Source organism: Equus quagga, chromosome 20 (assembly GCF_021613505.1).
Source record: "Equus quagga isolate Etosha38 chromosome 20, UCLA_HA_Equagga_1.0, whole genome shotgun sequence".
Lineage (NCBI taxonomy): Eukaryota > Metazoa > Chordata > Mammalia > Perissodactyla > Equidae > Equus > Equus quagga.
In genome coordinates, this window is record NC_060286.1 from 18,882,480 (window position 1) to 18,908,599 (window position 26,120).

At 53.6% G+C, this 26,120-nt stretch overlaps 1 protein-coding gene across 7 annotated transcripts in view; it reads right to left on the reverse strand.

Moving 5' to 3' along the window:
- Positions 1-23,686, reverse strand: part of LTBP2 (latent transforming growth factor beta binding protein 2) — a 100,390-nt gene extending 76,704 nt beyond the window's left edge. For 2 of the 7 annotated variants that reach the window (XR_006886327.1, XM_046647546.1), the window contains exons 1-3: positions 22,748-23,679; positions 16,176-16,246; positions 1,154-1,400 (exon numbers count right to left, since the gene is read on the reverse strand). Coding sequence is in view for 6 of the 7 variants with exons in the window: in XM_046647546.1 (XP_046503502.1) it covers positions 1,154-1,400; positions 16,176-16,246; positions 22,748-23,241 (812 nt within the window). In the remaining variant the exon portion in view is untranslated. Of the gene's footprint in view, positions 1-1,153; positions 1,401-16,175; positions 16,247-22,747 lie in introns of all 7 variants that reach the window. The other 5 variants (XM_046647548.1, XM_046647545.1, XM_046647547.1 and 2 more) reach the window with 5 other exon arrangements.
- Positions 23,687-26,120: the final 2,434 nt, after the last annotated feature.

Here is a 26,120-nt window from a genome sequence, read left to right on the forward strand (position 1 = left end):
AAGGGTTTGGCTTTTCTGGTTTTGACCTTGGAGCTCCCTAGACCTCAATCTGAGTTCATCCTTCGGCTCTTCTGGTTCCTGGCTGCCCTTGGAAACCGCCTGCTTGGGTGGTTGGGGCCCTGGAACCCACCTTACCAAGACCCTGGTCTGCTTGCCTGCCCTACCCCCCCTTCAGAGTTGCTGGACAATCTCCAGCTCCTTTCCTTTCTCTCCTGAGCTTTCCCCCTGGCGACCTGAGCTTGAGGGCAACCTCCTCTCCTGTTCTCCTGGCCTCCGAGAGGGCAGATCCCTTTTCCCCTAGTTCAGCAAGACAACGTGGCGACATTTCAGAAAGAAGTAGGGAGCGAATGGAAAAACCAACCCGAAAAAACAAAAGGAAAACACAGCTCCTAGAAATGGACCAGTTTACAAAGTTCAGATTTCCTGTCCTGAGCTAGAAAAAGTCTAGACAGGTTGGCGGGTAAGCAGGCCAGGGAAGCCTGCCCGTGAGCATTCCCCCTGCCCACTTCTTATTCTACCTCCTTCCCCCTTAAGCTCCGTCACTTCCCCTCCAAGGAGAGAGATTACTGCTGGGTGGTGATGAACTGAAGGGGTTTTTCTTACAGAGGAGTCCTTCCTGCATCCCAGAGACCACAGGCAGAGGAGGAGGTGGAAGAGGAAAAACATTTATAAAGTTTACTATGTGCCAGCCACTGTTCTGAGTGCTTTCGTTATGTTAACTAACCTCATCCTCCCAACACTTCCGTGACTCTGATTGTCATCCTTGTCCCCACCTTACCAATAAGGAATCAGAGAGGTAAGTACTTGCCCGAGGTCACCCACCTAGGAAGTGGCAAGGCCTGGATTCCAAACAAGAGAGCTTGTCTCAGCGATATGCTCTCCTCAGCCTTCTCCCAGGACTTGGAGGGTAAAGACTTCACCTGACACCTCCCTTGTCCACCCCAGCCTGGCAAAGCCAGCACCAACCCCACCACCGGCTCTCCTGCTCCCCTGCCTCTGGTGGGGGCAGGGAAAGGAGAGGAGAGTGGGGAGGAGGGAAGGAAGGACAAATGCAGCCTTCTCCGCCAAGGTCTTCACCAAGTGGTCCTAAGGAACAAGGCCCTCCGGAGAGAGACTGCGCCAGGACCCAAGGTCCAACTGAGGAGGGACTTACCTGGCCAGCGGCAGCTGGGGTGCCGGTGGCCGTGTCCTGGCCACGGTGCCTTCCCGGGTGGTGCTGCTCCGGCGCAGGCTGGGGGAGGCCTCGGCTGCACGGCGCGGGGCCGGCCTGGCGTTCTGGGGGTCGAATTCCTCCTCGGGGATGACCTCCTCACAGCGAGCTCCGCGGAAGCCCGAGCGGCACACGCAGAGCTGGGGCCGGCTGCAGGAGCCCCTGTTCTGGCAGGGCGGCTGGCACACGGCTGGGGAGACAGAGAAGGGTGAGGGCAGGGGCCGGGGCCCCCACCCTCCTGGCAGAAGGGCCTCCTCCACTCAGCGGGAAGTCAGCTCCTGGCCTCAGAAGGCTTCCGGCCATTTCTCTCTCCCCTCCACCCACAGGCCTCAGGTGAGGTTCGCCTGTCATCTCTGAACAACCAAGGACCGAAGGACCGGAGGCTGGAGCGGCTGGCACCATCACTTCCAGCAGAACACCCCAACGTGTTATAAACTTAAGGGTTTGCTTTTGGTTGTCAGTCTCAACGGCCAGACTGGAAGGCCCCTGAGGGCAGATGTCAGACGTCAGATGTTTTGTTTTGTTCCCTCCTGTAGCCCCAGAATTTAGGACAGAGACTCACAGAGTAGATTCTCAGTAAATACTGAATGAATAAATGAATGAAGAATGAATGAATCTCTGGAAACAACCTAAACGTCCTTAGATGAATGAATGGATAAAGAAAATATAGTATATATATACAGTGGAATATTACTCAGACATAAAAAATAAGGAAATCCTGCCATTTTTGACAACACAGATGGATCTTCAGGGCATTATACTGAGTGAATTGAGTCAAACAGAAAGACATGCTATATGATCTCGCTTACATGTGGAATCTTAAAAAAAAACCTCATAGATAACAGAGAACAGATTGGTGGTTGCCAAAGGTCGGGGGGCAGGTGGGAGGTGGGCAAAATGAGTCAAAAGGTACAAGCTTCTAGTTATAAAATAAGTAAGTCCTGGGGATGTACTGTAGCGTGTGATGACTATAGGTGATAATACTGTATTGTATATTTGAAAATTGCTAAGAGAGTGGATCTTAAAAGTTCTCATCAAAAGAAGAAGAAAAAATTTGTAACTAGGGGTGGTGACAGATGTTAACTAGATTTGTTGTGGTGAACATTTTGCAATTTATACAAATATCAAATCATTATGTTGTATACCTGAAACTAATATAATGGTATATGTCAATTGTATCTCAATTAAAAAAAAAGAATGAGTCTCTTTTATGGGAAAGGGCTCAACATGGCCTGAAAGTCAGGGGGTTTGAGTTGTTGGGGGTTTTCTGTCTTCCATGAGCCATGTGATCTTGACCTTACTGAGCCTCAGTTTCCTCAGGAATCCTGTGAGGCGTGGGCTGAGGAGGCTGGAGGGATCCTAAGGGCCCGTCAAAGGCATCTTCAGCATGACAGTCTCTCCTCTTCTTCTGAGATCATCTGCTCTCAATTGCCTCCCCTCCTCAGCAAATGGTAGAACTGCTGACCAGGATGGAAGAATTCTGCCTCCTGGGCCCTGGGTCCCGCCTGGGGGCAAAGTGACACTGGATCTGGGCTTCTTCCTCCAAGCCAGCAATGGGCAGCAACCACCAGCCACTGGGGCCATGACTTTTCTCTTCACTATCCTTCATCACCTTGCAAAATCCAGAGCCACCTCCAGTGACCAGTGGCCAAGGGAGAGGCCCACGCAGAGGCACACATTGGAGTGCAGGGCCCTGTCCCCCTCCTCCCAGGACCTGCCCTGGGGAACAGGTAGGAGCCCAGGAGAGCACATTCGGGCTCACGCTGGACACTCTAAACCCAATGTCTCCTACATCTGTCACTCATTCATTCAACAAATATTTGCTGAGCTCCTACTGTGTGTTAGGCACTGGGGACAAAGTCTTTGCCCACATGGAGCTTGCAGTTGGGTCAGGGAGACCAATAAGAAACAAGAAAACAATAACGTAACGTCATTTCAGGGAGTAGCACGGGCTGCCCCATGTGCCACCATCACTGTGATGGGTTTTTAACATATGTGTCTCAATTTCCCAACTAATATGGTCAGCCCCTCCAAGTGTAGTGACTGTCCCTTACACTTCTTTGTATCCTTAGCTCCTAGCATATGCCTAACAATAACACAATTATTATTATTTTATTATGGCAGCTACTATCTATTGTTGCTTATAATACACGAGGCATGGTGCTTTGCCTGCACTATCTCATTTAATCCTAGCAGCCAGTGTGATTGAGTCTCGTTTTACAGATAATGCTTCTGAAGCTCAGAGAGGTTAAAAGACTTGCCTGAGGTGACCCAGCTAGTCCATGGTAGATCTAAGATTCAAATCCAGGTCTGTTTGACTGAAAAGCCCAGGGTCTTTCCACCCCATTGCCTCCCAGTGGGGCCGGTACAGTTCTTCCTCCCTACCATCTCTGATCCTCGGCCTGGAGCTGACACTGAGACAAAAGGGATCTATGGCTTCAAGGCAGCCACAAAATACACCCTTGGGAGCTCTGTCCTGGGAAGCGGCCCGTGGTAGAGGCCTCAGGACGCCATCCCTCTCCAAAGCCCACACAATAAATTTTAGGTGATGAGAGAGGATGTTTACCAGCTCATGCATTCATTCAATGAACATTCGTAGAGTATTCATTCACAAGGTGTAAGCCTTATGGTAGAGAAGATCCCTTTCTCGAGGAGCGTTCTGTCTCACAGAGAAGCAGGGACATAGGTCATGTGATATGTTGGCCAGAGCCCTAACCTAGGCTGAGGCAAGGAGTAGGGAAAGTCAGGGAAGGCTTCCTGGAGAAGGTGATGCTGACCAGAGACACACAGGATGAGTAGATTGGGCACCATGTTCACCCAGGACCCTCAAGGGCAGCCTTTCTACTCAAGGGAGAATGGGAAAATAACAGGTCTCACCACAGGATTCCAACCACGGGCTGGATCCTGAGGCCAGAGCATTTGCCCCAGTGCCTCAGCAGCCCTTCCTGGCAGGCCCCAGGCCTCCAGGTAAGCAGACCATGCCAGAGACTTCTAACCCTGAGCACTTCCCCAAACACAAACTCCCTCCGCAGCAGGGCTTTGGGCTATCGCCTGGCCACCACTCCATCTGCCCAAGCAGACTTAACGCCTACCTAACCACCTCCAGGCCCCTCCCACCACCGCCAAAGACATGGTCTGCTGGGGCCAGCCCCACAGCCAAGCCAGGGCCAGCGAACGCTGGGCAAGGAGGTGTGCCTGGGCCAGGCCTTGGCCCTCGCCTATTTTAAGAGGGAGTAGAAAGGAAAGGCCTGAGTGGTTTCCCACGTGGACCACCAATGCTCCATGGCTCCTAGTCCCTCAGACCCACACCTCTCTGCCGGCAGAGACCCCAAGGCTGGTGTGGGCGAGAGGAAGGTCACGCAGCCTCGGTCTCACTTCCACCTCTGAGTGAATGGGCCTTGCCCTTAAGACAGCCTTTCGAAACCAACCTGGCTTCCACCCCTCCCCTCCTGGGCCCTGAGGATGGCCCTCCTTGACTTTCACAGTAAGATCTTTCACTCTCTAGAAACCCAAGACTCTGAATCCGTCTGCCTCACTCGACCCGCTTACTTCTGGTTCTCCCTTATTTACTAATATATTCTGCAAACATTTTTGAGCACCCTCTCTTGGTCAGATGAGTGCCAGGGGTACAAAGACAACAAGACTGGTTTCTGCATGGAGGAAGCTCTGCCCAGTCCTGGGTTCTCATAACCACGGGGGCCCCTTGCCACACAGGGAGCTAGGTCCTCAGTCAGGACCAGGGTTGGCAAACTTTGGCTGGTACAGTGAGCAGCTCGTGGAAAATGGGTGGTTGGGGGGAAACTATAAAAGTTCTAAAAGGCTTCCAAACCAGCTAGGCTTGGCAGAAAAAATCAGCTCGAGAAGATAACCTTTCTGGATCAACCACTTATGAAACAGCGTAGAGGCTAGATCTACTAAGAAAGATCCTTCGAGGTTTCAGATTTTCAGAGGTTTTGAGCCAACCTTCACCGACTTCATTTGCATCCTCTCTTGTGTTGTTTTCACGAGTATCAGCAAGAAGTGACATCTCACTAAAGTGTTGAAGCGTTTTGTTCTGAGCCGAGCATCCACATTACGGGATTGGAGCATAACCTCCTCTCCTCTCTCCACAAACCCATACTCACTGCCCCCAAAATGGCCCACAATGGTGGCTCCAAGTGCTTGCCTATGAAAGGAACATTCTTATGACAGTTTTTACTGCTCTGTCATAAAATAAGGGAAATAAAACAGTTGCCCGAGTGTTTTCGAATACTATTTTTTCCCATTTAAAAAGTGTCTTTTGAGATTATATTTCTTACTTTTTTGGTGTTAAAACGTTCTTTTTTAATTAAATGTGCTGGCAAATGGTAGTTTGTTTCTCTAACATCTTCACTTGGCAAAATGAAAAGCTGGCTACTGTACTTTGATGTCTAAGATATTTTTGGTTATTTTATTGGTGCAAGAAATCCAAAAGTTTAGGCCCCTTTGGGAAAGAGGGGGCAATAGTGGTCACGTGTCCTATTGTTTAGAAGAGACTGAAGCAAAACATTCCTATGTCAAATGAGCACAGATTTCAAAACTGAAGTATCAGAAAAGAAATGAGCCATCTCTGAATCGCCGACGGCAGGGGCTGCCGCATAGAGCAAAGAAGGAAATGCCGAGGGCGGCCTCACCCTGCACTGCGGGAATTGTAAGAGAGAAAATTCCTAGCCCGTGAAAGGCTGGAAGTTGTCATGTTTGGAGGTTTTCGGAGCCTCGTGTCTTTCATTTTTCCTCAAGTGCAGCGCTCATGCCTTATGCTTAAGAAATCAACCCAGGATGGGTGTATGGTTCTAATGAGTCTTCATTGATTGATTATTGTGAAGAGTTATCAAGCATGATGCCACGATGTCCACATCTGATTGATTATTGTGAAGAGTTATCAAGCATGATGCCACGATGTCCACATCTGATTGATTAATGGTGAAGAGTTATCAAGCATGATGTCACAGTGTCTGCGTTTAGCCATGGACACACCCTGGCCCCTCCCTGCAGGAGGCCAGCATCCTGACACTGGAGGCGATCCTGTTACCAACCTCCCGGGGCCCACTCACCAATGCCAGTCTTTAGACATTCCTAATCTGGGCTCCACCTGAACCCTTGCTTTTCCACACTCCTTTGGCACTCTTCTCCTCACTGAGGACTGGACATGTGGAAAGTTTCAGCCTTGGGAGTTCTGCTCTGCGGAGTTAGCAGGATGCCAAAAGAGAGGGGAATAAAAAGAACACTCCCGAAATTGCTTTGAAAGTAAGAAATAAAAGGCATCGTTCTCCCCAACCCCCACCTTCTGGCCGTGCCCCTTCTACCTTCACTCTGCTCCAAAACAGGCAAGCAGAGATTTGCTCAGATTTTCCACACAAAACCCCTACCTGTGGGAGGAGACCCAACTCAGAGCAGGCAGGCCTGGGGGAGGTTCTGGAAACAGCTCCCACCTTGTGGGCTGCTCCTACCATCTACTCAGCGTCTGTGATCAGCTACGTGGCAGCCAAAAGAACATGGGGTTGGGAGTCAGAAGGATTTGGTTTGACCCTGGCTCAGCCACATCCCAGCCGCGTGACCTCGGCGGGGTCTCACCTCATTAAGATGCCTCAGCCGGGGCCTCAGTGGTCTCACCCATCAAATGGGTCTCATAATTCCTGCCTCATAAAGTTGTTGTGAGTCTCAACAGAGAGCACCGATGTGGAAGTACTTTGTACCCCCTAAAGCTGTGCTGTCCAGGACAGTCTAAGGCCGTGGCCACACACTGGATGTGGCTACTTCAAATGAAATTGGTTAAAATTAAATAAAACTTAAAATTCGGTTCCTCAGTCACACTAGCCACATCTCAAGCACTCAGTAGCCACGTGGGGCTCATGGCTACCATGTTGGACAGCAAGACATAGAACATTTCCATCATCACAGAAAATTCTATTGAACAGCACTGTAAAGCTTTCAAAAAAAAAACACCATTCCCCCAGTGGCCAAGGCCAGAGGGCTTGTGAGCTTCTCCGCTGTGACCATCTTGCCAGAGGAAGGCAATGTCAACACAGCCCCAGACAGAGAGAAGGACAGGCCCTGAGGTGCAAGGCAGGGCCGCTTTCTCGGTGTTAAACACAGCCAGGCCCCTCCCCACACCCACCACCCCAGGCAGGGCATTTGTCATCCGCTCTCTCTCCTGTGCCCCAGGGACACCTCCTCCTTCCATCAGATGAGGCACTGGCTTCGGGGTGGGCCCCTTAAGCCTGTGCCGTCCTCCTGGGCCTCCAGCACCGTCCCCTCTGACCCTGGAGATGAACCTCAGCTCCAGATGAGACTCTGGGCCCAGCACCCCCACTCCTGAAGCTCAGCGGTTCCACCATTAAACCTCCATCTTTCCTAACATTTGTGTCAGTGGGATGCTAAGAACCTACCCACTGAGCTACGCGATCCCTTCCTCAGGATGGGGCCCTGTCCCCTTCCACACTCAAAGGTGTTTGCAGACAGGACAGTCTGACCCACCCTCAATACTGACCTCAGCGTCTCCCTGGGCACCCCACCTTAGACCCCCACTCGGAGGCCTCGGTTTGCCCCTGGAAGTCGCTTACTCGAGGGTCCACCTGTGTCCCTGAGCTGTTTCTCCACAGCCTCACCTTTGGTTTTCCCCAAGATGCGTCCCTGATGTCAGAGATCCCAAGGCCAAGGAAATCTCTGTCTGGCCCCCAGACACCCTCAGAATCTACCCAGAGACCCGTCGTCTCCACACCCAAGCTCTGCTCAGGGCCTGTGCCCCCAGGCCCCGACCTCAGCCCTGAGCCCCCAGGCTGTGGGAGAAGTTAGGTCCTCAAGGGCTCGCCCTGTGTCCATCGCAGCTGTGCTGGGGCCGCAGCTCAGGCTGGCTGGAAACAGCACTGGGGCTCAGGGGCCAGCCAAGCGCCCGGCTCCAAAATAGCAGTTGTGTTCACATAAAAGCCTCTAACGAGAGAAAGATGCCGTTCTTGGCCCCTCGCACACTCTCTGCAGACGTCGTCTGGCAGGCCGAGCCGGCCTCTACCGTTTGGCGGCCGGAGGGGAGGAAGGGGAGGTGTGAGTCAGACCTTGGCTCCCAGCCCCTCGCATGGACCGCCCTGCTAATTGCATTAACAAATGCCACGATGCTGGGCCAGTTGGGGGCTGGGGGCCAGGGGCTGGGGGCCAGGGGCTGGGGCAGAGAGCAGCCCCAATTCCCACCAGCTCCTGCAGGCTTGAAGAGGGAGACCACTGGGCAGGGCTCGCGGCCCAGGGCTGAGGCCCGGGTTTGCCTCCAGCTGCTGCCCCAAAGCAGAAGAGTCTTTTGTACATCTCCACAGCCTCGAGGGCCTTGTCTGGGAGGAGGCAGGGCTTCAGAGGCCTCAGAGACAGAGGAGTCCCTGGAGACAAGAGAAGGATGGGATGGGGTCCTGGGTCAGCCCCCACTGGGGACAAGCCTGGGGGCCAGTCTTTTCTAGGGGAGCAGCTCCCGGGCATGGAAGGCAGTTCTGTGGCTGACATGGAGCCATCCAAACCCTTCTGCAGCAGCACTGGCTCCATGCCCAGGACCCAGGATGGTCAAGAGGGAAGGAGGAACCATTCCTGCTTACACTTAGGCAAGGCCAGGGCAGAAGCAAGGCAGAGAGAGTGGGCCTGCGGTCAAAGAGACCTGCATTTGAATTCAAACCGTGTGAGGTCGGACAAGTTTCTTCACCCCGGTGAGCCTCAATATCCTCATCTAGAAAATGGTTGTGCATCCAATACTGACTATTTGCCTAGGATGGTAAGCAAGACAGACACTGTCCCTTTCTTCACAGAGCTTCCAACTTAGAGAGATTGTCACAAAACAAGTAAACAAACAAGTAGAAGAAGAGAGATCGGGACGCGAGCTATGGAGGAAACAATCGAGGAGCTGGAATCCCAAATAACAAGGCTGGTGGGGGCAGCTCTAGAGAGAGTGGTTGGTGGGGGCACCTCTGAGGGGGAGAGCTTGAAACAGAGACTGGAAAGATGACAAGGAGCCAGCCGCATAAAGAGGAGGGAAAGCAAAGAGAGAGAGCGGCATGTGCAACAGCCCAGAGGCACACATTCCTAGGCTGGGTTCAGCAGGCAAGGGGGTGAGGCTGAGAGACGAGGCTGGAGAGCGAGGCAGGTTTGGATACACCACAGCAGGAAGGTTTGAACAGGAATGTCTTGTGATCTAACTTATGGAGAAAGCACGGAGGGTAAGGGGCTAAGGGTAGCAGTCAGCGGGCTGCAGCAGTCACCCAGGAGAGCATGCAGTGCCCTGGACTAGAGAGGCAGCAGGGGAGGCAGGGAGAAGCAGACAGGTTCCCAGAGATCTAGGAAGGAAAACAAACAGGACTCAGTGATGGATTGCATAGAGAGCCTGAGCGAGAGGAAGGGTCCAGGAGGGCCCCCAGGTGTCTGGCTCGACCATTCAGGTAGATGAGACGCATTTTAACAGGATGGATAAGACCCCGGCGGGGGAGTTGGCTCAGAGGGAGGGAAACCAAGAGCTCAATTTGGACAAGTTGGGGTTGGGATGTCTGGGAGGCATCAAGAGCAGATGTGGAGTAGGCAGTGGGATGAAGGAATCTGGAGGTCGGAGGAGAGATCTGGCTGAAGATATATTTAAATCTGGGCGTCATCAGCTCAGAGACGATGTTTACATCCATGGGAATGCATTAGATCATTCCAGGAGCGGTGCAGCGAGAAAGAAAAGAGGACCCAGGACTCAGTCCTGGGAAACCCAACATTTAGTTGTTGGATAGAAGAGAAGCAGCAGCCAGGGACAGAGGAGGAGGCCAAGACAGAGAGTGACATGATGGCCACTCACAGGGTGAAGGGGGTTGAAGTACTTAGCGTGGTCACTGGCACAAAGAGAGCATTGCCACTATTATTGTTGCATGTTAATTGTCTGGCACAGTGCCTACTAGTGCTCAATAAGAGGGGGCAACTAATACTTGGCTTGGCTCCCATGGCCCCCCTCTTTGTGTGGGGGATTTGGAAGATCTGGGGAAATTCCTGGGGCAGCCTAACATTAACATGTTAGGTAGAAAAGGAGAAGCCAGCAAAGGAGGTGAGAAGAGGCAGCTGGGGATGGCGCCAAGGAAACTACCAGGCCACCCATGTGATCCTTCACCTGCTCAGTCCTTTAACAAACGTGTACCAAGTAGGCAGTCCACTGGTATCAACAGGACACGGCACCGGGCTTCAGGATCCCCTGGGTCAGAACATCTCCTAAATACTACTCATTTGAACAAAGAGCCCTGGAGTCACGCACCTGCTCACCAGGAAAATCTAAGGTGCCCGGATGTGGTGGGGGGAGAAATGGATGGTCTCTTGTTAGGACTGTACCCTCCATGTTAGTTAGGTCTCCACTGAGGGCATGTGATCACTCCCCTTAGTTGCCTCCCACCTTCCTCTCCACCACTCCCTGCCAACTACTGAGGCTCATAGGATGGTTCATCCAGAGATGAGCCCCACAGAGGCTCAGGCCTCTGGCTCCTGGCAGTTCATAATCAGTCAGTGAAGAACCTGCACATCGCCCTGCCCTGGCCCGTTTGCTCAGCACTTACCATACGAGGCCCTGGGCTAACTCTTCACAGGTATCACCTCTCTTCATTCTTATAACTATTACAGGTACTATTCTCATCCCCGTTTGACATATGGAGAAACCAAGGCCGAGAGTAGTCAAGCAGCTTGCCTGTGATTGCCACACTAGGAAGTGGTGGAGGAAGGGTTTGAACCCAGGGAGTCTGGCTCCAAGGTTGGGGCTCTTACCCACCTGGCCACAGTCTTGCCCTATGAGATGGGGTCATTACAGGGCTAGGATGGGCGGGGCTAGGTAAGCTCCCTCAGGGACGCCAAGGAGGGGCCCAGATGAGGAGGGACGGGGTCCTCATAGCACTTACATGCGGATCAGAAAGAATGCTATTTCAATGGCCCTGTGTGCACAGAAGCTCGCGACTAAGAGGGCAGGAGCAAATGCCAGCCTGCTCCAGGATCTCCTGAGGACCGTGGGGAGTTTTCTGGAAGGGGTGACAGAACCGGGGCAGCAGAAAGGGACCTCTCAGCACAGTGCTGGGACAGGCCCTGTATTACTCAGTACATACTCATTGAGCCTTTAGCTTGTCTCCAGTGAACATTTGTGCTGCCTGCTAGGAGCTGAGAGACAAGGCCTTGCCCTCAACATGAAGGCCAAACATGGATAGAGCACATAGAACATGCCAGACCTTGAACTGAACATTTAACCCAAGTTATCTCATTTGTTCCTTACAATTCTGTGAGGCATGGAGTAATAATAGTCACATTTTACAGATGAGGAAACTGAGGCACAGAGAGTTTAAGCATCTTGCCCACAGTCACACAGCCACTAAGTGGCAGGCCTGGTATTTAAACCCAGGCAGACAGCCCAGTCTCCTGGCTCTAGCATTACATAACAGCTACACTTACCATGCGCCAGGCTGTGTACACACACTTGCTCGTTTGCCAGCAACACAGTCTTAAGCCCTGTACTCTGAAGCCAGGCTACCTGGATTCACATCCAGGCTCTGCTGATTCCCAGCTGCAAAGCTTGGACAAATAATTAACCTCATCTTTAAATGGGGATAAAGATCATATCTAGCTTATAGGGTTGTTGTGAGGATTAAAAATTAATAATACAGGGGCTGGCCCCATGGCCGAGTGGTTAAGTTCATACATTCTGCTGCGGCGGTCCAGGGTTTCGCCGGTTTGGATCCTGGGCATGGACATGGCACCGCTCATCAGGCTATGCTGAGGCAGCGTCCCACATGCCACAACTAGAAGGACCCACAAGTAAAAATATACAACTATGTACTGGGGGGATTTGGGGAGAAAAAGGAAAAATAAAATCTTTTAAAAAACAAATAAATAAATAAAATAAAAATTAATAATATAAGATCCTTCGAGTTATACCTGACCTGCAGTAAGAGCTACAGAGTGTCATTATTATTAATCCTCAGAAACAACTCTATCTGGATTGTGATACTCATGGGTGAGGTTCTATGGATGGAAGAGGGCCAGTCACCTGCCTGAGGACACAGAGCTAGGATTCAAGCCCATGACTCCTTGGATCTGGCACCAGGATCCAAAGGCCATGCTCTTAACTGCAGGGACTCCCTTTGCCCTCCCCAGAACAGCCCCAGCCTCTGTGCATCTAGGCTGAAATAAAATGAGAATTCAAAGAATTCTTCAAATCCTCTTCCCCAGTGTGAGCCTTCAGAAGCCCCTAAAGCCTGTGTGTGTGCTGGGGTGGCGATGGGGGCAAGCCAGTCTGGGAAGACTGGACAGACTTCCAAAAGCCTTAACTATAAACAGGATCCAGTCACCCCACACCCTACAGTCCTTCCCCTCAGCTGTGCGGGCCGGGCAGGCCCCAGTCAGCTGCCTCCACAAACACATAAACACTTAAATGGTGTGGCAGAGCTGGCAAAGCCACAGAAGGAAAGGCAGTTACCAAGACCAGAGGAGGTGGCGAGGACCCAGCTCCCGATCCTGCCAAGGTGGAGGGAAGGGTTGGGATTCCAGCAACAGCCACCTGTAGATGCAGTGGCTTCCTGAGGTCCAGTGACTGGACAGGGATGAAGGAAGGGACCTGCCAGGAAGAAGGGCTGATAGGTTACAGCAACCGACGATTCTGTGAGAGGAGGCGAGAGGGGCCAGGGCCATCACTCCCTGTGCATGGACAGTGCATTGGACCCATAGATATCTAGGAGAGACCAGGGGACAGATTGAGTTTCCACACGGTTCTGGGACTAGACTTCATTCTTGGCTGGGAGACGGAGATGTCACACACCCATCCTTGTCAGCTCCCCTCTCCTGCTGGCCACGGAGGCACCCCACATGTGTAAAACTGCTAGGACAGAGTCATAAGCATTCCCCGGCATTGGCAGTCTTGGCTCCAGCCAGGAGAGCAGCTGTGGGGAGGGGAGAGGGAGACACAAACCACTAAGGGAAGCAGGAGAGCCAGCTGACAGGGTGCGGAGCCAAGAGCCCCACATTCTACAGAGCTCCGGACCCAGCCGTCCAGGGCCAACACCCCACCACCCACGTGGTTCTTGTTAGGCTCATTAGCAGCAAAACAACAACAAGCGAACAGCACAGAGCCCAGCTAATGAGCACACAGACCTTCAGTGGGCAAGCTGACTTCAAGTGGGAAAGGCTAACGCCCACTGGCAATTCCTCCAGGATGGCTGCAAGCCTGCGTTCAAGGGTCAGGGAGGACAACCAGAGGAGCAGCAGGGGAAGAGGGCCGGGGAGAGGAATGAGAGGGGCTGAGGACCCCCAGGGTGGAGTGGGTATCGGCAGCATGCTGCAGGAGCCCCCCGCTGGGGCAGGGGTGTGCACACACACGCTGGTTCTGACAATCTGCAGTCTCACCCAACCTCCAGTTTCCAGTGTCGAAACTAGTTTGGCAGAGACTAATGTTGGAAAATCATGAACAAGTTAGGAAACTGACAACCTTTGGGGCCGGAGGGCCAGCGAGGCCCATGCCCAGACCCCTCTGGTGGCTGGTATGAGGACCACTCCCTCTGAAACCTCCCTGCTCCAGCTTCAACTCAAACCTCAGCAATACTCTCTGGTAAGCTCGCTACAACTTACCAACCCTCCTCCCCATCTCCAACCCCAAGTCCCTTCCTGGGCCTCCAGAGGCCCCCAAGGCCCTGGTACTCAAAGTGTGGTCCCTGAAAGAGCAGCATCAGCTTCTCCTGGGAGCTTGTTAGTAGCACGGATGCTCCGGTCCCACCCCAGACCTGCTGAATCAGAACCTGCACTTTAATAAGATCCCAGAGGATTCCAGGAACATTGAAATTTGAGTTAGGGCCCCCAAGGCAGATCTTCCTATAATTGACCCCAAACTCTGCTCAGTGATCTTCAGTCCTGGCTAGAAATACCTAGGATGCTTAAAAAATATATCAGTGCCCAGGTCCCGGCCCCAGAGTCTGCTTAGCATAAAACCACTCAGCTACCCACACCCCTGGCTTCTCTGCTCAGGGCAATTGCTGATTTTGAGCCCCAGATCCTCCTCTAATGAGCTGTGTGATCTTGAGCAAGTCACCCCAGTCTCATTGTCTTCATCTTTAAAATTATGAAGGACAAGTGTCTCTCCTCCAGCTCTGTCCTCAGCCACAGAGGGCCTGTCCTCTGAGAGTCCCCACTAATCCAGGTTCCCTGAAAAGGAAAGAATTTTCAGGCAGAAGATCTGCTTTGCTGCTTGTTTTTGAGTTTGGGGTTTTGTTTTTTTTATCTGGAGATCCTTAGAGAGACGCAAGATTCTGCCTGAGTTTCAGCGTCAGATGGGGGAAGGGTCAGGGCCATGAGGTGTGAGCCAGAACCAAAAGCTTGGTGAGCCCGCATCCCCATCCCTGCAGGGATGGAAGCATCCCATCTCATCTCCAGCTCATCCCCAGCTTGTCCCCAGCTCCAGAGGCATCAGAACCAGAGGAGAGCCTCCATCAGGGCTGGGAACACCGTAGATTTTGTCATGCACCTGAACCATTAGCTGCGAAACTCTCACACTGCAAAGGGCCTGGAGGCTCATCCTTGGGCAGGAAGTGGTGCTGGGGAGGCTGAGGCTTTGCTGCCAGGCTCAGGGCCCAGCAGACAGTAGTGGCAGCTCCAGGAGGCACAGCGGAGTGGAGCTCCTGGGGCTGCCACATAGAGCTGGGGAGCTGACGGGGCTCAGGACGGGCTTTGGGGAGTGAGGGAAAAAGATCCAAGGGGCTCCCTCAAACCCCCACATCTGTTATCACCTGTGGGGATTCCAGACTCCAGAAGGCCCAGCCTCAGTTGGTCTTAAGAGGGAACAAAGGTCCATACATAGAGGTCAGGGTTCTGGAGTCAGACTGCCTGGATCCAGCCCCAGCCCCAGCGTTGGAGTAGTATGTCCTTGGCCCTGTTTCCTAACCAACCTGAGCCTCAGTTTCCTCATCTGTGGGTGGGGCAATCCGTAAATACTCATGTTACAGGGTTATCGAGAGGCTTAACCAAGATAATGTGTGTGAAGAGGTTAGCACAGTGTTGGGTACATAGTCAACGCTCAGCTGTTAGCTAGTAGTAGTAGTAGTAATGGTAGTAGTACACTGTCATCCCCAGTTCACGGATGTAGAGAACGAGGCCCAGAGAGACAAGGTAAGCCATCTGGCAGCAGGGTGTAATGATTAAGAGGAGGGACCCTGGAGTCAGGTTATTTGCGTCCAAATCCTGCCATTTCCAGGCCATGTGAGCTTGAGCAAATTTCCAGTCTGTGCCTCAGTTTCCTCATCTGCCAAATGGATAGTGGTACTACCTGCCCCACAGGATATGTAAAGTGCACTTGCACAAAGTGAGTGCTGCATAGCTATTGGCTTTTGTCATTGTTGTTCCCACTTCAGGCACCACCAGTGGGGGCTTGAGTGCAGTTGCTCCTTGGTTTCCACATAACTGAGATACTATTCTCTCTTTCCACTCATCTGGGCCAGCCAGCAGGCTTCAGAGCAGTAGGAAAGAAGGCTGCTCCAGACACAGGATCAGAGCCTCACCTGAGCATCCTGGGAGGATGCCCCACACAGGCCAGAGCAGAGGTGGATTCCCAGAGCGCGGGCTGTGTGTGGCACCCCTGGAAATGTGCCATGCCGAGGCTCTGAGGCCAGGCATGTTCTGCAGACCACAGGGCTGTGTGGGCACCTAAGGGACCCTGTGGTCACGGCGAGGGGGGCATCAATACAGTGGACACCAGGAGGGGAAAGCAGGAATCTTCAAAAACATGAGCAGGGATTTTGTTTGAGAAGTTGTTTTCAGTTGGAGACATTTTAAAATCTCCTCCCTTCCACCGCACACTGCCTCCACTCCAGAGAGGGGCTGCATCCTCACGGGGCAGCCTGGGGAAGACACTTCTGCCCTAGTTTCTGGAGTCCCCATGCCCTTCCCATCTCGAGGGAAAGAGAGGGAGAGGGGTGGAGGGGGTGGAGGCACTCACGTTTGATACAGAAGTTGGTGCTGTTTGCCGTCGTCCATCCCGGGCAGCACTGTCCCCCGCAGACATTCCTCCTGTGGGGTCAGCAAAACAGGGTCAGCAGCAGGGTGCTCAGAGGGGGACTGTTTCCAGAGCCCACTACAGGCAGGGCCTGGGGGAATGCTGCAGGCTGGGCAGACTGTCCCCCTTATCTAAGGAGGCTTCACGGCCCAGGGGCAGGCACTTTGGGATCCCGCAGATCTAACATTGAATCCTGACTCTGCCATTCTCCGTGTGACCTTGGGAAACCTCACTTTCTCCATTTGTACAATGGAAATAATAATACCTGCCTAATTGACGATTAGACGAGACGGGGATATATAGCATCTGACACAAAGAAGGCACTCCACTGGGACAATAATGGCAGTGATCATGAAGATGATCTGAAAGCAAGTTCAGAGAGGTTCAGCAACTTGCCAAGGCTGAACAATAAGTGAGTCCGGAGCCCGGTTCAAACCTGAGTTGGCACAACTCTAAGTCATGCTCCAAAAATACACACCATAGTCCTTGCCCAACAAATGCTGACAACCCAAGGGAAGCTGGAAGACACAAATAGAACAGTCTTGAGGACATACATATGCATCACTTGCCAACAAATGCACACCTGGAGGAGCCTGAGCCTTCGAGACGGCTGGAGCATGGTGAGACTGAGCACTGGGTGGGAGACGGGAGGAACGGGGGCTCTAGAATTCCTATTTAAGAGGGGCTCAGGAGGTGGCAAGCAGGGAGGAAGGAGGGGCTGAGGATTTGGGTTAAGCTGCCTCTGCACAGCGAACACACTGTTTTAATTTGGGCAGGCCAGTGGAACTAACTTTATGGGGGATGGTTCTTCCCCTGCTACTCCTTGGTGCTGGCACCGAGGGCACCCACGGGAGACAGTGATCCGCAGTAACCACTGAGGCACTCAGCCAACCCACCCGACTTTGCTTTCAGGAGTCTGGTGAGGCCCCCTGCAACACCAGCAGGTTCCACCACCCGTGGCTCCCCACCTAAAGAGCCAATGACTGGACCTGGTGACTTCCCTAGAAGGGCTCTTCTTGAAGAAGACCTCTGGGCGCCTGACTCCATGGCTCAGGCCAGGCCTGGCTCTGGCTTGCTGGACCCCAAGATTATCATCAGAAATTGTCTACCAGGCACTCATGGAAACTTAAGGGGAGTGGGGCGGCAGAGGTGCAGAGCCAGAGAGACAGGGCGAAGGACGGAACAGGGGGCCATTCCTGTGACCTCTGTGGCCAGCATGGTGAGCATCTGGTCCTGCTTAGGAGTTTATTTGACATTTGAGGGGACCCCAAAGCTTGTGTGGCTTTTGGAGCCTTCACAAACATTCAAAATAAATTCCTCAGCTTGAGAAAGCTGAGGCCCGCTCCCGGCCCCTTGGCCCAAAGTTATAGGGAGCTGCCTCCCAGGGAGCTCCCAGAATGTCCTCCCAGCCAAGAGCTGCGCCATCCCAGCCACCTTGAAGTCTCTCTGGACCACAGCCTTCAGCAGCTTCCTGGCTCCATGAAGTCCTCCTCCACATCAGGGCCAAAGTCATCGGGTTCTGGGGAAGGGGCTGATCCTCATACCTGGGGTGTCTGAGTGTGTACCCTGGTAGGAGGGGGAAACTACCCACCATTTGTAAATCCCTCCCCCTTGTGGGTGGTGACAGAGCCTCTTAGAGGCCTTAGGAGGTCTTCAAGAGGAAACGGACTGCATGCTCTGGGAGTTTCCTAAGAACTGGGGTCTGTGGGAGCCCAGATAGCACAGGCTGAGGGGCATGCCTGGCTGGGAGGTCACGGTGTGGAGCTCAGCTCAAGGAGGTCCTCTGAGCCAGCTGTCACCCCAGATAGACTCAGGATGGCTTTGCAGCTGACTGTAGGTGGGCAGCAGCCAGGCCTGCCCTGCCTGTCCATGGTGGAGCCCTCAGAGCTGTCAGGGCCACAGTGAGGACTGGCCAGGATCAAAGGCTGCCGGGCAGGGGGACCAGGGGCTGGGCAGGCACTCAGAGGGATTCACGGACCCACTGGGGGCCTCTGAGGATCCTTTCTAGGCCAACATTAGAGTCTTGGGTCAAGGGTGAGGGAGGCAGCTGGGAGATGACCATTCAGTGGTCTCTGGCTAGCTGGAAAGAGTAAATGGGGCAGACAACTCAGTGGTTCTGACTCCCTGGAAGGTATCACTCGGAGATGATATGAGCCCAACCTTCCAAGCGACACCACTCAGCAAACATTAGTGCAATATCCAGCATCACTGCCCAACCCTTGGGGATGCATCTGGCTAACAGCCTAGGACAGCTGCTGCTCCACCTGGGTCAAATCTGATCATACTGGTCCCTTGTAAAAAGCCTCCCATCACTCTCCACTGGCCTCTGCAAAGCCAACCAGGCCTCCACCTGTCTGTGCAGTCTAATTGCTCCTATCACTCCTCTCTCGTCTCCATGACCTTGCACAACCAAGGCTGTGATCCTCCAAGGATACATAGTCTGTCACCCCCATTGCACCCTATATGGTCACATTTTGATGCTTTTGCTGAAGCGGCTCTCTCTGCCTCGAATGCCTTCCCTCTCTTCACTGCAGATTGAAATCTTTTGCATACTCCAAGACTCCCAGATCAAACATTACCTCCTTTGTGTAAAACCTCCCCTGTAAAATCTACCCAGCCTTCCCCATTCTCCACCTACTGTGATCATTTAGTACTGACTGTCTCAGGTTGTTGATGCGTGGGTCTCGTCTTGACTATCTTGAGGGTTCTTTCTTATTCCGCTTTGAGCCACTAGGGTCTAACACAGTGCCTGACACGCGGTATACACATAATACTTCTTTGTTTCATGGAATCCAGCATCTCCCAAAAAGTGGATGAGCAGCTCTGAGGGTAGGGAGGGGGTTTCGGTTTCCACAGTCACAGCATCAACACTGTTGAGTCAAGTGGTGAGAAGGGGATGGCCATGTCAGTGCTCCTTCTACCTGATTAGATCAGTGAAAATAGCCTCTGTCTGAGGGTGGTCTTCATGCCACGTCATCCCCACAACACCAGCCAGGCCCCCCCCTTCCACTAGGGAGAACACGCCACAGGGTGAGCTCCCTAAGGGAAAGGTGTCTGGCTAGAATTTGAGAGCATTTTGTTTTCATTTCAATTTTCCTACAGGTACCTTGTCTTCACTACAAGTGGTATTATTTTCAACTTATAAGAGGGATACAAAGTGTCCTTGAAAATGGATTTATTTATGTAGAAAAATGAGTCAGGCACTGTTTGTAATAGCAAAAAAATGTAACTCATCTAAATGCCCTCAAACAGGAGGATGGATAAATAAACTGTGGTATATTCAGACAATGGCATAATATACAACAGTTAAAGTGAATAAACTCGGGCTGATTATATTCACATGGTTAACTCTCAAAAATCGAACGGGGAGGGGGAAAAGCAAATTGTAGAAGGATAAAACAGTATGGTATCACTTATCTAAATCTAAAATATGCAGAAAATTATTGTGTATTTTATGGATGCATGCATCTGTAATAAGAGTATAAAAACATACATTGGAATTGTGAGTAAATTCAGGGTAATGGTTAACCCTGGGGAGAGAGGGAGACAAATTTATAGAGGAAATTTCAACTAAAAACGTCAGAAGCAAAATATGCCAAAATATTAAGGTTTGAAAAAGCTGAATTGTTAGTTATATTATTTCAAGTACCTTTTTGTACGCTTGTGCAAAACTTCATAATATAAAATATTTTAAAGTAGATAAAACACAAATACCTGTTATTTTAACAATGTACACATTTAAATAAAAATAATAGAACAAGAGAGAAAAGAGAGAGGAAAATATTATGAAGATGTTATGCTGTGAGGCTAGCTCAAGAAACATTGGATATCGGGAAACAATGGCTTAAAAAGTCCCCTGTAGGCTGTAAATTTCATCAGTGCAGGAACTGTATCTGCTCTGGTTACACTGTATCCCAGACATCTAGCACTGTGCCTGGCACATGCTTAATAAATCTCCGTGGTGTGCAATAAACCTCCACTATATTGCAAGTTCCATGAGGACAGAGGCTGTGTTGGCCACTGCTATATTCCTACAGTCCAACACAGTGCCTGGTATATGGGAGGCCTTCCAAATATTTGTTGAATGAATGAATAAAGAATCCCCTCTAACGGAGATGCAATCCCAAGCTTCACCAGCAGGTGGCACTTGGTCCTTGGCCCTGAGCAACCTACAAAGCAACTGCGAGAGAGGTCAGTCAGCCTGGCCAGAAGCCATAAGCCAGAATGGACCTGGGTAGAAAGGGCCGATGGACAAGATTGCCAGTCAGCCCCTGTCCAGCTGACTTGGAGTGGCTGGCTGGAGTGCCAGAGGAACTCACCCTTTATCAAAGCTGCAGAAGATAATCTGGGGAAGAAGCCAAACCCAGCATATGATATGATGTGCACACCTGTGTACTGCAGGTGCCTGTGGGTGGCACCCTGCCCATGTCCTTATACACCTGTGCACATCTACTAGCCTTATTGTGGTGACAATTTGCTTTGCTCATCACCACCTCATTTCACAACTTCTACTAGTGCACCCTCCTACCTCTCCCCTCCACAATCCCACCTTACCCCCACCCTTACCTAAATGCCTGCAGTATAAACTCCTCTATGATCTGGCCCAACCAATGCCCCAGCCTCATCCCCATGGCTTCCCCACACCAGGGTGCAGTCCTGCCCCTAGGCCAGTGCCAACAATGAAAAGCCCTTGGGCAGTGCCACACTTCTGAACCCCATTCCTGCCACCTCCCCTCTGCTTCCCCACATGCTGCCCATTGAGCCCGAGGGGCTCCATCTCTTAGAACGCCCTTCTCCTCTGAGTTCCTCAGCCACAACTGTCCCATCCCTTTGTGTTTAGCATGAAGTGGCTGATACTAGAAAGCACGTTCCCCAGTACATATCTGCATTTCTCCAGCTGGATTTTAAGGAACTGAGTTGCTCTCCCTGCAGGAACAATGCCTTGGTCTCTGGGCCCCATCCTTTACCCTAAACTCTGCACACTTGCTCCTAAGAAGTACGTATTCACTTGCACAGGGAAGGAAAACACTGATGCATGGCAGGTGCCCCAGTGACACTTGTTAACTGATTCTACGTGTGAGCCACTTGGCCATGCAGGGGTCTGCTCTCCGCCGGCTTTATGCTGGCCCTCACTCACTCAACAGATGTTTAATGAGCATCAACTACATGCAGACCCTGTTCTAGGCACTGGTAAGACAGCAGTGAACAAAACAAAGCCTCTCTTTTCACAGAACTTGCATTAGTGTGGGCTGGGAGACCAGACCAATGACATAGAAACAGAAATAGAAATGTAGGAAGTCAGCTGGGAATAAGTTCTCTGAAGACCTATAAAGCCAGGTGAAGGGAGAGCTGGAGGGGCAGAAGTAGTCGGAGAAGCCTCTCAGAGCAGAGGTCTAAATGAGGAGGTGATCCTGCTGAAACAGGGGAGAAGAATGCTGCAGCCAAGGAGAACTGGAGTGGAAAGGCCCGAGGAGACAGTCCTGGGGAGTAGAGCTAGGGGTGTGTGCCCTTCATGCCGAGCAGCCAGACTAAACCCAACTGGTAAATGGGGCCCAGGCCAAGAGGGGCTGCCAGAGCCCTTCCGAGCCTCTGCGACAGAGCCCCCACCCAGCCCAGCACTGCTGGGTGCTCCCGTGCCCTCCATTCTAGAAACACCTGTCATACCCAGTCAAGGCAGCACCCTCAGCCATGATGATCCCCGACAGGGGATGGGGGTTGCTGGGGAGCCTCCTCATGCTGCGAGGGCATCACCGGCGGGCAGTGGGCTGTGCCCGGGGAGAGGGCAGAAAAAATAAATTGCAGGGTTGGGGGGAGTCGCACTGGTGCGTGAGTCGGGCTGACCCCTAACTACACAGACACACACAGACCCACTCTCCAAGACACACTGTGCCGCAGCCACATCGGGGCCAGGCTTCCTGCCCAGGGTGCCCAGAGCCCACTCCCACGTTCAGCCTTCCGGGGGCCAAGGCCGTCCTGCGCCCCAACCGATACACTTGTCCCCACGCTCAGGCTTTGCTGGCAGCCCCCTTCCCGCAGATGCAGCTGCTTTTGCATTCTAGAGCCTCAGACATCCTCCACCTACCCGCGCCCTGCGCCCGCTCAAACTCGCTTGGGCCTCCAGCGCCTGGAACGCTCACCCCGCTGCCCCCTCCCGGCTCCCTCTCGGATCCCGGCAGCGCCGCGGGCGTCCTCGGGCACCGGTTAGCTGAGGGCGGCAGGAGGGCGGGCGAAGGCAGAGGTGCCTTGGGAAAGGATTTAACGTCGGGTCTCAGCGAGCGGGTTCGAAAGGGTGAGCATGGTGTTTCTCTTTCCCCTCATCTCTTCAAAAGCGCATCAGATCTCTGAGCCCCGGCTTCGGGACCTCGGTGCTGTTTCCCTGCAGTACTGAGACCAGAGAGACGAAGGGCACGAGCCTGTCGCCCACTCCTCTCCCCTGCACATCCCACCACGAATGAGCACACCGGAGACCCGGCCCTCGCTTCCCCAGCCCCCACGCTTCCCTCTCCAGTGCTCACCCTGTCAGCCGCCCTCGCGGCGGGGTTGGGGGCGCAGCCCGGGGCCGCTGCAGGGTCCCGAGGCGCGGGAGAACCGGCGCGGCGCGGGCTCGAGGTGTGGGCTGCTGCTGGCCGGAGGGACTGCTTCTCCGGGTCTGCGCAGGTGGCTGGACTCGCCGCGGCTGCTGCGCGCGGGGCGGCCTCCTAGCCTCCGCCTCGGTGGGCCTCCTGGGGCTCCCCCAGCCGAGTTGGGCCCGCTCTGTGGGCGGCAAGCCCGGGAGGGGCGCGTCCTGCTCCCGGAACAGACTGTACACCTTGGCTGCAGCCGCTGCGGGGTGGCTGCCCCCGGGGCGCCGCAGCCGATTCGCGTCCCTGCCCGCTGGCTCTTGTCTTCCCACCGGCTCCCTCTGAGCATGACCCAAGCCCACGAAGAGAGCCAGGGTGAGCGGCAGGAAGCTCCTCCAGGGGTTCCGCCGGGCGCGCCCAGGACAGCGGACGGTGGTCGGTGGCCTCATGGCGCTGGGGGCGGCTGGAGAGCGGTGCACGCGGGTAGCAGCACCGGGGCTTGCAGTCGGTGCGCCTGACCGCCGGCGGGCTGCGCTCCGGACACCTCCTGGCGGTCCGCTTCGCCTGGTCTAGGGGCCCCCGGAGTCAGGCTGCGGGCCGGGGCTCTCCCGGGAGCGAGGGCCAGGCGGCGGGAGCGGCTCGGGTCTGCGCGCCCTGCGCCTCCCGTCCGTGCTGGGTCTCCAGCTGGGCGCGCACCGCCGTTGCACCTTCGCGCCTTCTCCCCTGCCTCGTAGCCTTCTGAAGGGGAACCGCAGTTTTATTTTTGGAAATCTCTCCCTGTTCTTTCGTCTCTTTTATCCCCACCGTGCCCCCTCCTCGGAGGGACAGCTCAGCCCCCTCATTACGGGAGAGGGAGAGAGGAATTCCAGCAACACCCACTTTGGCACCGGGAAGCGAGCGGGCGGCGAGGGGGGTTAACCCGTGAGGAGCTAGGGACGGCGCAGGGCTGACCCGAGGGCTAGTAGGGGAGGTGACGCCTGCTGGGACAGGGACACCTGAGCCACCTTCCTCCCGTCCTGGGCAAGCTCGAACTGCTGACCTGTCCCAAATTTATCTCCTGCCCCTGACCTCGGGGACAAACTCCCGGTTGGATGACCAAGGCTGCAGCCTCGAAGGTCTGAAGGAGGCCTGTAGAGGTACCAAGAACGACGTGACAGAGACAGGACCCGAGGGACCGGCGCCGAGCCCCTTCGCTTCCCACCCCGGCCGCTAGGGGCGGCCGCCTGGGGTGTCTGCTGCCTGTGGGGCCCCGCGGGGTGCTCGCCTCCCTCGGCCGCGGCCCGACGCGGGAGCGCAGGCAGGTCACCTGGGGGCGCGCGCCCTCTAGTGGAGCCGACCCCGTCCTTGGCTGTCCTACAGCTGGTAGAGAGACCTGCCGCCGCCAGCGGCCTTTGGCTCCTTGATCTTGATCCCCTTCTGGGTGCGTCAGGTCGAGCCCAGGCTGAGGCGGTGATGGCGGATCTTGGAAGAGGTGCCCTCTTTCTCACAGAGGCATTGACATGGAGGATCTGGACTAAGGTCACTCAAGGAGACCGCACGTGTCCAAGAGGGGAACGAAATCCTGGCCTCCTGCCTCGGGCTCAGAGCTCCATTCCCTGGACTCCCAGCCCAGCCCCTCACTCTCTCGGTAGTTTCCCGAGGAGGATTCGATGAGCCTTTGATCTGGAGTGTGTGTGCCCACATCTTCTTGCGTTGGCAGTGAGAGGGCAGGGCCGCAAGAATGCCAGTTGCCACCCATGGGAATGCCGCCAACAATCAGCTCATCATTCACACCCAGGTCCCCCTGTCCGCAGGCCTAGAGGCCTGGCGACCATGGCTGCCCGCGGTGCATTTCTGCAGCCTACTGTTTCCTGGAGAGGCGGGGGAAGGAGCAGACAGCAGGGCGCCGGTTTACAACTTCCCACCCTACGCGAAGGACCCGCACAGTCAATACCCAATGTTGGAATGCAGCCTCAACTCCTGGCCTTGGCCTACAAAGGCCTGGGGGACTGGCCCCGCTCAGGTCTGTCTGACCTCTCGCTGGTCACTCACCACACGGCAGCTACAGTGGCTCCTCTCTGCTCCTTGAGCAAGCCGAGAGAATGCCCGCTTCCCTCTCCCTGGCACACTCATCTCCAAGACGTTTATGGGACTAGTTCCTCATCACTTCTCCTCTCAGCTCAAATGTCACCTCCCGGAGTGGCCATCTCCCACCCCCTAATCTCCCAAGCCATCGCTTTCTAACACAACACCCTATTTTACATTTGTTGCTCTGATTAGTTGAAATTCTCTTATTTGTTTACCTGTGTAACTTATTTATTGAATGGGCTGAACCTGAGGAGGAGCTATCAGGAAACAGCTATAATTTTCTCACCTGGCTGCCTTCAACCATCTTTTGGTGAATTTCCCTTCCCCACCCTTAATGACACCTCAAGCAGAGTCCTTGGCTTGTCAGTCCCTACCAATCACATGAACAGTCTCATTTCTGTAATTAAGACCAATTTTCAGGCACTAAAAAGTCTGGTCCTGTCCAAACCAGAACCTCATCCAATTTAATCAATCTTGTATCCAACTTAATACTCCACTCCTCCCCCCGCCAGGCCTGGCCCTGGCTCCAGATCCTATAGTGGGGACAGTGGGGTGTGGCCTGTTTGTCTGACTTTCCTTTTCTGCTGTGGCTCCTCGGTATCAGGGTTAGGGGAGAGGTGTTAGAGGAAAAGTGACAAAGTGCTATGAGGCAGGTGCCCTTGGCTGGCAGGTGCCATCACTAGCTCTTTCATGGGCACATTTGTGGGTTCGTTGGAGGTGCTCTGCAGGCCCCCCACCCTGCACCGCTCTATTGAAGCACCCTCTGGACAACCTCTCACTGACCCCTGTATACTCTATCCCCCGTGGGGCTTTCCCACCGCAAACCAATGGTGAGTGGGCTCCTCATCCTGCCATATAGAGGTCACTCCAGCCAGGCCCCACAGTCAGAATTCTTTAAACAGAAAGTGCACATAAGTCTCTTCATTTCTGAACACCCCCAATTCCTAAAGACCTATGCTGCATTCTCCCAAGAACTTTCTTGCTGTGCTTTGGTGCACTAGGGTACTTGGAGCTTCCAGCAACTCAGCCAGCATCTGTGGAGAGGGAGTTATGGGGAGTCACGCTAGCTTCCTCTTCTTGGAGGCCCTCAATCTCTAGGACTAGTTTTCTTAGGGCCCCATTCACTTGGTTTGCACTGGGGAGTACTCTCAGGGGAAATCTCAGCCCTGCCTACTGATGCAACATTCTCCAACTCAAGACTTTCTTCAGCCCCTTCCATTTGTAGACTGGAACTGAGGGATGTGGCTCAGTAGTGGTTGAA